Source organism: Phyllobates terribilis, unplaced genomic scaffold (genome assembly GCF_046119375.1).
Source record: "Phyllobates terribilis strain yellow unplaced genomic scaffold, ASM4611937v1 Scaffold_12__6_contigs__length_324123572, whole genome shotgun sequence".
NCBI classification, from domain to species: domain Eukaryota; kingdom Metazoa; phylum Chordata; class Amphibia; order Anura; family Dendrobatidae; genus Phyllobates; species Phyllobates terribilis.
Genome location: NW_027362772.1, coordinates 55695364 through 55707460, shown reverse-complemented (window position 1 = coordinate 55707460; position 12097 = coordinate 55695364). Strand labels below are relative to the sequence as shown.

Genomic DNA, 12097 nt, shown 5'->3' with positions numbered 1-12097 from the left:
AGTAGGCTCGGGTGCTCACCGAGTATTTGCGGCGTGCTCAGCATCTATGTTAGTGTCGCCACAGCTGCATGTGTCACGGCAGTTAGACAGCCGTGACACATGCAAGTATTGCCTCTTTGTTAGGCAATCCCTGCATGTGTCACAGCTGTCTAACAACCATGCAGCCGTGGCGACACTAACATAGATATCAAGCACGTCGCAAATACTCGGCGAGCACCTGAGCGTGCTCACCGAAAGGGTTAACAATAAATGCTTGCTTATCACTATTATGCTGCAATGATATCATGCAATACCTTACCACATTTCCTATTTGCATAACCACAACCCTTATTTTCATTACATTGCACTCTAATGTGGCGCTAATCATATACTGTATCTCCACATCCATTGCTGGCTCTATCTGCCCTGCTTCAGACACTTTAGTCCTTGCATTTATTTAGGATGATATTTCTGATGAGAGGTCCAGTTTAAAAGTAATACAATTTTTTTCCTAAAATATTGCCCAATAAGGATACTGCAGCTGCTCCATAGCCTGCTGGTCAATAGTCCCCAAGCTATTAAACACCAAGGAGCTGCTCAACAGGACAGCCAAGGAGAAGATCCAGGCATCGTTTTTACTGTCACCCTACAAGAAAAGAAAATAAAGTTATTTAACCAGACAAGGAGAAGATGAAATGAATAGAGGAAGGTTTATCATGATCTAACGTTTTTGTAGGCGATTGCTCATGTACAGTGCCATGTAAAAGTTTGGTCACCCCTGGTCAAAATTTCTGTGATTGTGACCAGTTAAGCAAGTGAAGATGAAATGATCTCTAAAAGGCCTAAAGTGAAAAATTACATATTTCCATTGTATTTTAGGCAAAAATAAAAAAATATATTGTCATGTTTTACATTTTAAAAATTACAAAAAAGGAAAATAGGCAGATGCAAAGTTTGGGCACGCTTGGAGATTTGTATGCTCAGATAATTTTGACCCAGTTTTCAGACCTTAATTAGCCTGTTACGGTTATGGTTTGTTCACTATCATCGTTAGGCAGGGGCGGACACAGACTGTAGTGGGCCCCTGTGCAAGAATTTTTTTGGCCCCCCCCCTGCCCTTCATAGGGGGCATGAAGGGCCCCCTCCCCCCCCCCCCCGTGCATCTCTGATACCCCCCACTCCTAGTTAATTAATTGTATTTAAAAAAAATAAAACTTGTTATACTTACCCCCAGGGCCGGCTCCAGGTTTTTGTGGGCCCTGGGCGACAGAGTTTCAGTGGCCCCTTTAACACATACCACGATTCATGATGCACAGATACCGCAGAGAAATATATATATATAGTACAAGGCCAAGGATTTCACTTACTACATTACATGAGCGATATCTATTGTAAATTCTACAATAGCTCAGAAACCGGCGAATCCTCACAGCGCACAGTGCAGACCGGACAGTATAGTCCTCCATACAGTATTATGGGCCCCATATAATGCTCCATACAGGATGCTGACCCCCTTATAATGCTCCATACAGGATACTGGCCCCCATATAATGCTCCATACAGGATACTGGTCCCCATATAACGCTCTATACAGGATACTGGTCCCCATATAACGCTCCATACAGGATACTGACCCCCTTATAATGCTCCATACAGGATACTGGTCCCCATATAACACTGCATACAGAATACTGGCCCCCATATAAAGCTCCATACAGAATACTGTCCCCCATATAACGCTCCATACAGAATACAGACCCCCATATAACGCTCCATACAGAATATTGGCCCCCATATAACGCTCCATGCAGGCTGTTCCCCCCTTATAATGCCCCCATTACACGAGCGATATCTATTGTAAATTCTACAATAGCTCAGAAACCGGCGAATCCTCACAGCGCACAGTGCAGACCGGACAGTATAGTCCTCCATACAGTATTATGGGCACCATATAATGCTCCATACAGGATACTGACCCCCTTATAATGCTCCATACAGGATACTGGTCACCATATAATGCTCCATACAGGATACTGGTCCCCATATAACGCTTCATACAGGATACTGGTCCCCATATAACACTGCATACAGAATACTGGCCCCCATAAAATGCTCCATACAGAATACTGACCCCCATATAACTCTCCATACAGAATACTGACCCCCATATAACGCTCCATACAGAATACTGACCCCATATAACGCTCCATACAGAATACTGTCCCCCATATAACGCTCCATACAGAATACTGACCCCCATATAACACTCAATACAGAATATTGGCCCCCATGTAACGCTCCATGCAGGCTGTTCCCCCCTTTTAATGCCCTATGCAGGATGTCACCTCTACCCCCCATAAAATTCCCCATGCAGGATGTCACCTCTCCCCCCATATAATGCCCCTTGCAGGATGTCACTTCCCCCTTTTCAATGCCCCATGCAGTATGTCAGACCACCCCTTCCCTTACAATGCCCCATGCAGGAGGTCACACACCCCCCTCCTTATAATGCCCCATGCAGTATGTCACACACCCACCCTCCTTATAATGCCCCATGCAGGATGTCAATTCCCCCCTCCCCCTCTTATAATGCCCCATGCAGGATGTCACACCCCCTCCCTTATAATGCCCCATGCAGGATATCACACCCCCCCTCCCTTATAATGCCCCATGCAGGATGTCACTTCCCCCCTTCCCCTCTTATAATGCCCCATGCAGGATGTCACTTCCCCCCTTCCCTTCTTATAATGCCCCTTGCAGGATGTCACACCCCCCTCTTATAATGCCCCATGCAGGATGTCACTTCCCCCCTTCCCCTCTTATAATGCCCCATGCGGGATGTCACTTCCCCTTCCCTTCTTATAATGCCCCATGCAGGATGTCACACTCCCCCCATATAATGCCCCATGCAGGATGTCAATTCCCCCCTCCCCCTCTTATAATGCCCCATGCAGGATTTCACACACCCCCACCCCCATATAATGCCCCATGCAGGATGTCACCCCCCCTCCCTTATAATGCCCCATGCAGGATGTCACTTCCCCCCTTCCCCTCTTATAATGCCCCATGCAGGATGTCACACACCCCCACCCCCATATAATGCCCCCATGCAGGATGTCAATTCCCCCCTCCCCCATATAATGCCCCATGCAGGATGTGAATTCCCCCCTCCCCCTCTTATAATGCCCCATGCAGGACATCACTTCCCCCTTCCCCTCTTCTAATGCCCCATGCAGTATGTCACCCCCCCATATAATGCCCCATGCAGGATGTCACCCCCCCATATAATGCCCCATGCAGGATGTCACCCCCCCATATAATGCCCCATGCAGTATGTCACCCCCCATATAATGCCCCATGCAGGATGTCACCCCCCCACATATAATGCCCCATGCAGGATGTCACACCCACTCTCCCCCCACCATATAATGCCCCATGGCCCCATACATAAAAAAAAAAAATCAAATACTCACCTCACTTCTTACCTGATGCTGATCCGGACTCCAGCATCGCCCGCGTCTTCCCGCTGTGACAGCTCAGGAGAGATCGCGCGCGGTGTAAACATATCACCGTGCCCTCTGACCTGAGACGTCACAGTCAGAGGACGCGGAAGACGCTGCGGAGGCACGGGGAGGGGTAAGTATTGTGCCGGCGCCGTCACATGACCGGAGATGTCCCTGCGCTCAGCATGGGGCCGGGGGCCCAAGCTGAGCACAGGGACATCTCCGGTCATGTGACGGCGGGGGGTCCTGCGGGGGGGCCCCATGAGGAGACGCACAATAGGGGGGCCCCAACGGCCGGCCGGGCCCCATGCTGGAGTCAGGGCAGTCATGCCCTGATGGCGGCCCTGCTGGAGGCTGGAGGGGCCCCCTCTCCCTCGGGGGCCCCCGTTCAATGAACCGGCTGCATGGGCGGTAGGTCCGCCCCTGTCGTTAGGAAAGGACTTGTGATGCAAATTTCCCAGCTTTATAAAAAAAACAGCCTCCTCTAACCTTGTGCCAAAAAACAGCAGCCATGGGTTCTTCTAAGCAGTTGCCTAGCACTCTGAAAATGAAAATGGTGGAGGCCCAAAAAGCAGGAGAAGACTATAAAAAGATAGAAAAGCGTTTTAAAGTTGTCCTTTCCTCAGTTCGAAATGTAATTAAGAAATGGCAGTTAACAGGAACAGTGGAGGTCAAGATAAGGTCTGGAAGACAAAGCAAAATTTCAGTGAGAGCTGCTCGTAGGATTGCTAGAGACGCAAATCAAAACCCCCCACTTGACTGCAAAAGACCTTTAGAAAGATTTAGCAGATTCTGGAGTACATTGTTTTACTGTTCAGACACCTGCACAACTATGGCCTTCACCAAAAAATCATCAGAAGAAAACCTCTCCTGCGTCCTCATCATAAGATTCAGAGTCAGAAGTATCCAAAAGAACATCTAAACAAGCCTGAAGCATTTTGGAAACAAGTCCTGTGGACTGATGCGGTTAGAAAACAACTGCTTGGCCACAATAATCAAAGGTATGTGTGGAGAAAAAAGGCACAGAATTTCAGAAAAAGAACATTTTGCCAACCATTAAGCATGGGGTGGATCAACCATACTTTGGGGTTGTGTTGCTGCCAGTGGCAAGGGGAACATTTCATGGATAGAGGGAAGAATAGATTCAATGAAATTTCAACAAATTCTTTATGCAAACATAACACCATCTGTAAAAAAGCTGAAGTTGAAAAGAGAATGGCTTTTATAAAATGGATAATGGCCCTCACAGTCCCCTGATCTGAACATCATTGAAAATCTGTGTCTAGACCTCAAAATAGCAGTGCATGCAAGTCGACCCAGGAATCCCACAGAACTGGGAGAATTTTCCAAGGAAAAATGGATGAAAATCCTTCAAACTAGAATTGAAATACCTTGTCTGGCTACAAAAAGGTTTTACAAGTTGTGACACTTTCAAATGGGGGTGCTACTAGGTACTAACCATGCAGGGTGCCCAAACTTTTGCATTGGCTCATTTTCTTTTTTGTAATTTTTAAAATATAAAAGATGAAAATATATACAGTATATATATACAGTATTTTGCCTAAAATACAAATGAAATGTGTCATTAACTTTAGGCCTTTTAGAGATCATTTCATCTTCAACTTACATAACTGTTCACAATAACAGTCATTTTGACCAGAGGTGCCCAAACTTTTACATGCCACTGTACATACAACGTATGTTGCTTCTAAAATGGCTTAATGTAGGAACAATTAAGTTTTTTACATACAGCTTTATTTTTCTGTGAGCAATTTAGCTCTAAGCTATGGTACTATCTGGTATCAGCGGTGAACTTGGGGACATCAACTCTGTAGACGTCCCTCCTAAAACCAGATACCCCCTGCTCCAATATGCAGAATGAAGGTAACTATGGTATTATCATATACAGTGGTCTGAAAAAGTGTTTGCCCCGGTCCTGATTTCTTATTCTTTTGCATGTTTGTCACAATTAAATATTTCAGATCACAAAGCAAATTTAAACATTAGACAAAGATAACACAAATAAACACTTGCTGGTGTGTTTTGGATCATTGTTCTGCTGCATAACCCAAGTGTGCTTCAGCTTGAGGTCACGAACAGATGGCTGGACATTCTCCTTCAGGATTTTTTGGTAGACAGCAGAATTAATTGTTCTATTTACCACAGCAAGTCTTTCGGCCCTGAAGCAGCAAAACAGCCCCAGACCATCACACTACCACCACCATATTTTACTGTTGGTATGATGTTCCTTTTCTGAAAACGTAAAAAGATCACGCTACAGTAATATTTTATCATGAAAGTAGGGCATTTAAGTAAAAGCATGCAATGGTGATTTCCTCCTCTCTACCAGCAGGGAGGGGGGGAATCTATCATCAATAGTAGCAGGGGAAAAGAATATAAAGCCGCACCCAAAAGGTGGTAGGGCAGGCAAATGAGCAAATAAAAACATGTTATCCTCAAAAGACTGCAGCAAGGACAACAGAAATTAAACACCCATAGAAAATTTGTATCTGCCAAATAACTTGTCATGTGGCCTTGAGCATCAAATACAGCTTGACAACGACATCTCAACCATGTTGTTCACAAGTTGAGTTATTGTCTGCTGAGGTATGGCATCCCACTCTTCTTGAAGGGCGGCCTTCAGGTCATTGAAGTTCCGGGGTAGAGAGTTACCAGCCTCTATACAGTGACTCAGGTGATTCCATAGGTTTTCAATGGGATTCAGGTCTGGAGAAAGTGCAGGCCAGTCCCTTTGAGGTACCCCAGTCTCCAGCAGCCATTCCCTAATGATGCGACCTTGATGAGCTAGAGTATTGTCATCCATGAAGATTAAATTAGACTTGTTTTGTTCTTGTAGAGGCACAATGACTGGATTAATGATGTTCTTCAAGTAGTAGGGGTTTGCCACTGTACCATTCACAAAGTGTAGGGCAGTTCTGTACTGACTAGGCACACCTGCCCACACTGTAACTCCACCATCATCAAAGACTTGTCTGGTGACAAGATTTACTGATGCATAGCACTCTCCTAGAAATCTAAAACATCGTTGGCGGCCATAATTTCTGCTCAGCGTGAATTGACTTTCATCAGTGAACAGAACTGAGGTTCACTGGTTTCTCATCCAGCGTAGATGCTCCATGGCTCTTGCAAGATAATGGCGCCTGTCATCCAGCACGCTGACCACGCTGATGTAAATGATTTTGAATAGTCTGATGTGACACTTGAGAACCTCTTGCTTTCCTTAAATGTGCCTGGAGTTGTGTGGCATTCATCATCCGTTTCGGATGGGAATCGTTCACAATGAAGCAGTCAGTATTGTGAGATGTGGCCAAAGGACATCCACTTCTCTGCCTTTCTGTGACTCTTCTAGTTTCTCTGTATCTCTGTTGCAACCTGCTGATGACTCTGTGACACGCTAAGCTCAGTGGCCACTTCAATCTCAGAGCATCCTGCTTGAAGCCTCGCAATGGTAAGGTAGTGTTGATCACTGTTAGGTGTCGTCTTGATCTCATGATGTCAAATGTGAACTGCATGATGTGGACGACAGTTTAAATACCAATTCTAATTAAACCCTAAAATTTATTGGCCGATTCATGGATCAAACACCTGCTGTGAATTTTGCCATTAGGCTCCTTGTTAGAGAAAAGCAAGTTGTGCAAAAAGCACTGAAACATTGAACACTTGGACATGTGCAAAATCACAAGTTTAGAGACGGTCATATTAAGTTCACCTGAAAAGGGTAAAGTGCATTTTAGGTTCATCCCGAAATTTTGCCTGAAAGCCAAATATCCCTAACTTTTTGTGAGTAGTATACATATATAGTATATATATATTCTGTGGGGAGGACCAAATCCACACCATAATCTCCTGTGCATCATTGATATAGTTGGCCAATTTTTTGTTACTTTTTTCCCTACTTTTAAATATTTGCAATTATAATTACGTCAATGAATAAATGAATTGCATATTATTAATGCTGTAATCATTCTTTAGGGTTTGTTTAATTACAAACATCAGCAGAGTCCAACTGAATGGAACACTGAGGCAGAATAGGTATTGTTAAAGAGGTTGGGTGAGAGTAGAAGATTATTGTGACGACACAGCGTTTGTTCTTAATTATGCCAGATGTATTGTTCAGTAGGTGAAGGGACATGAACCACAGTTCATATGAGCATGTACGTTGACTGTTGTTTTATGTTGACTTGATGTTTGTTAATTTGTTGAATGTCTGCTGATTATGTATTGTATCATCCCCTGCAGTTTATTATTCTACAAACCTTGGAGGACAAAATATGCAGGTTAATTGAACACTCAAACAATGAGAGATTACCTCCTCTCACCTTCCCCATTTCTGTGAAAGAATGCCCCGAATAAGAGATGTGGGATATAAAAGGATGGTCTGCCTCTGTTTCCAGTGAGAATCTACAGGAAATCAGCTTGAGGAACTTGAGGAACTATGGCTCCAACTGTTGGACTACAGATCTACTCTACTGCCCATCACTAAACCCATGAAGACGTTTGGAAAACCCAGGTTGGAACAATCAGGTCACCTGGCCACATACCTCAATGTACTCTGTCAACTTCCTAAGCTATTTCCTCTTTGTGGGTGCCCGCCAAAAGCAAGGTGCTACTGGTTGGGGTAGCTGACCTTGGAAGCCCTGAAGTCGCAGACGTTCTAATTCCTGGCTGGCCAGCGGAAAGGTGAGACTGTGATTCGCACCATCTTGTGTACTTCCTGGACAGTACTATATGTTATTGACTGTTGGTGATCTAATAAAGTATTACCCCACTGTGTTACCCTCACCCTGTGTTGTCTGAGTTGTATTCTGCCCATGAGGAAGGAGTACAGGCATTCAGTGGGATGAGCCCTGGTCCTTGTAGTATTTCTAAAGGCAGCCGGGCCAGCGGACGAGAGCACCCACTGACCCTCGTGTCTCCACAATTGTGTTTTCTGTTTTTCCACATACAGTACCACCACACATCTACATTTACTCGATTGAGGATGAGTTGAAGTACCAAATACAACCCATAGACAAGATTAATGCTGTTTTTTGGAAAAAAAAAGCAAACACATTTTCTTTACCTGTACTAATGTTTAATACTGTACATAATGACTGACTTTAATAGCTGGAAGGATCAGTCACTTTAACTCACCTTTTCCACATCTCCCAGACCCTCCGTGTCCAGGAGAACAAGTGTTTGTCCGGGCTTACAAGGGTGAGGAACGCACCACATCCAGATCCCTTTAGTCTTGGACTGGATGGTCGATCCCAGAGGAAAACCTGGAGAGATTTATAATGAAACACAAACATGGCTAAAACCTGTACTTGGACATTATAATTTATTTTTGTTCAGCAATTCAAAATAACTTTATAATCAACTTTAGTTAGCAAATGTTCTGAAGAAGCACGTATCGACCTTTGAACACAATTTTAAAATTTTCATCTACATGTAACACCGGTAGTAAGATCTGTGTGTACAGACAGTGGAATTGGTGGGATTACACAGCCATTTACAGCAGCAGACATTGGTGAATCTTATGCTGCTCGGACTACAACTCCCAGTAGACATTGCTCCTCTCTGAATCATGGGGGAGGAAGCAGGGCTGTGGAGTCATGGAGTTGGAGTCGGTGTCCATTTTGGTGGAGTCGGAGTCGGTATAAAATGGACCGTCTCTGAGTCCTAAAATATATAATAAATTGGGTACAGTAGTTCAATGCAGTTTGTGGTGAATAATTTTTTCATAAGAATTTGGGAAAGTTATGAAGTCCTATAAATGTCTGTCTTATTCCTGATCTCAGGTCTAGACTTTTAGCTGAGATGAATCTGTGCTGCCGTTTATGTACATGATAAGTAGTGAAGCTGCTCCTCTACAGATAAGGGGAAAAAATAGCAAACACACAGGGAAGGAATGCCTGCACTCATCTCAGAACTGCTGGAGTGAACAGGAAAGCAGGATTAAGGTAAGTACTTCTTAAAGCATATCTAAACTTTCAATAAACTGTGCATAAATCAATAGTCCATTATATGTTGTCTCTGTATGCTTGATGTTTTAATTTGTTTTTCTTCTTAGCTCATGCTTGGAGAAATTAGCTGCTCTGATGACTTATATACACTATACATTGAATATAAGGGTAAAAACTGTTTTCTAACATCTCAAATTTGGAAATACCGCAACAGGACTGATGAGGACATATATATTTGTGAGTGTTTTTTCTGGAATATGATTCAGCACAAACATGCTCCCTCCCTCCTCCCCTCTTCATAGACTGTAAAGAAATATGATGTGAAGCATTTAGTGAGCTGTATCCTGAGACAAGCCTGACATTGAAAGTTCAGAGTAAAGCTGTCTAACAACATATTTTACAATCTTTATACTTATCATCTGTCCTATTGATTTATGCAAAGATTGTTTTATTTATATCCTAAATTATACAGTGCAGGACTCCCTATTCTTGCAAGAATTACAATATACCTTATTTTTTTTTACAGAGCAAAATTATTTTGGGAACGAATTTACATAATTACAAAATGTCTAAGAAGCATCTTATAAAGTCAGGAGGAGGAAAGAGCGTCTCAAACATCAGTTACAAGATATTTTGTAAGTGACAAAGTTACTGTAACAATGACAGCAAATGTGTTTAAAAGACAGCTCATCGAGCTCGTTGTGAAGGACGGTGTGCTATTATCATTATTTGCACGACCAGCTTTTACAGCTCTTAATGGAGAAATGGCTCACAAACTTGGTATTTCTCTGGAAAGAGAACGTATTAGAAAATTAGTGATTGAAGAAGCCCTTAACCAAAAGGAAGATCTTAAAAAGACTCTCAAGAGACGCTTTGTGTTTCTTAAAATGAATGCCTGCACACGTCACAGAGTGAACTATTTTACTATCAACTTTAGATATGTTTGTGACAACAAAAAAATTGTTACTAAGGCTGTGTGCCCACTATGCGTTTTTTAGTATTTCTGCAGCGGCAATTCCACCACGTAAATGCTTAAAAAACGCTTGGTAGAAGGTCTTGCATGGTCCCCAATGATAATCCGCGTGTGCTGTGCACATGCTGTGGAAATTTCTGCTGAGTATTATCATTGCGGAAAAATCCGCAGCATGTCCATTAATTTTGCGGAAACGCGGCGTAATTGCCGCCATTGACTTGTATTGAATCGGATAATATCCGCATGAGTACATGTGCACATGCGGATATTAAGCGATTCAATGTGTGGATGGTACCCGGGTCTGGAGAAGAGACTATCATCCAGACCTGGGTACCATAGTACCTGTAGTTAAAAAAGAATTAAAATAAAATAAAAAATTATATTCACCTTCCGATGGCCCCCAGTCTCCTGTACGGTGCGTCCGGTGTCTTCGGCGTCTCGCGGTAGTGTAAAAGGACCTTCCATGACGTCATTTAGTTATGTGATAGGTCATGCAACCGCTGACGTCACATGACTAAATGACGTCATGGAAGGTCCTTTTAAACCACCGCGAGCCGCCCAAGACACCAGACGCACTGGAGAAGGGGACCGGGGGCCATCGGAAGGTAAGTATAATGTTTTTTGTTTTTTTTTTACCATTTTTATTCTTTTTTTTAACTTTTAACTTGGTTGCATGGATTTATATAGTGTGACCAAGTTGTTAAGTACTTTTCCAAGTGATGCTAAAATCGCTTGGAAAGCGCTTGATAACCCGCATGCGGAAATGCATGTGAAGAACGCTTGACAAACGCTTCTACCTGGCAGGAAAAACGCATGTACAATCCGCATGTACAATCCACATGTACAATCCGCATGCGTTTTTCCTGCCAGGGAGATGCAGAGATAATCCGGAGCATTTCTGCTTCGTGGGCACTTAGACTAAGACGCTAGCAGTAAAAGATACTAAAGCTCATCGCAGCAGACAGTTTCTCCAGACCTTAGTGGAAAAAGTTCTGCAAGATTATGAGCTCAAAAAAGAATAGGTTCTTGCTATTGTAAGTGATAATGCTTCAAAGATGATAAGTACAATTAAACTGATGAATGAGAATAATGAAGGTGAACAGCAGCTAGAAGAACATTTCAGATTCAGTATGTTGGAGATGGAAGGCCACAGTCCTGTTCCCATAATGGAGGAACAAACAGATATTACTACAGAAGAACAGCAAAATGATTCTGAACCCCTAAAATTGATTCCATCTTGAAGAGAAGTGCTGAAAAAGGGGCAATTGTGGATCAAGCCACTAGGTGGGGCAGCACCTATTTAATGATTGAGCGATTGCTTGAGCTGAAACCCTTCCTTGTAGATATGGCCAACCCTCAGGTAACACTACATGAAGGTCAATGGACACAGGTGGCTGAATTGAAGGCATTGCTTCATCACCCATTTACCAGTGACTAAAAAGTTACAAGCTTAGGATTTAACTCCTGGCATTTTTATAAAGAAGTGGAAGAACTTGTTTTGCCTGTCCCAAAGAGGAGGTTTAATCGCAGATGACATTGCTGCTTCAATGAAACGGAGAGACACTGCTATCAGAAAATAAAATTTTTCTGGCGGCTGTTTAAGTGGACCCGAGCCATCGTATATTGCTGGATGATCAACACCTTACTAAAGGAAAAGAAGCTGATTGAGGTAGCAG

At 43.3% G+C, this 12097-nt stretch overlaps 1 protein-coding gene across 7 annotated transcripts in view; it reads right to left on the bottom strand.

Annotated features, from left to right (window-relative positions):
- The window catches only part of LOC141172043 (guanylate-binding protein 3-like), a 369874-nt gene that overhangs the window by 43020 nt on the left and 314757 nt on the right, over positions 1-12097 (bottom strand). For all 7 annotated transcript variants that reach the window (XM_073655827.1, XM_073655829.1, XM_073655828.1 and 4 more), the window contains 2 exons: positions 8637-8764; positions 516-625 (listed from right to left, as the gene is read on the bottom strand). In XM_073655827.1, coding sequence (XP_073511928.1) covers positions 516-625; positions 8637-8764 — 238 coding nt within the window. The remainder of the gene's footprint in view (positions 1-515; positions 626-8636; positions 8765-12097) is intronic.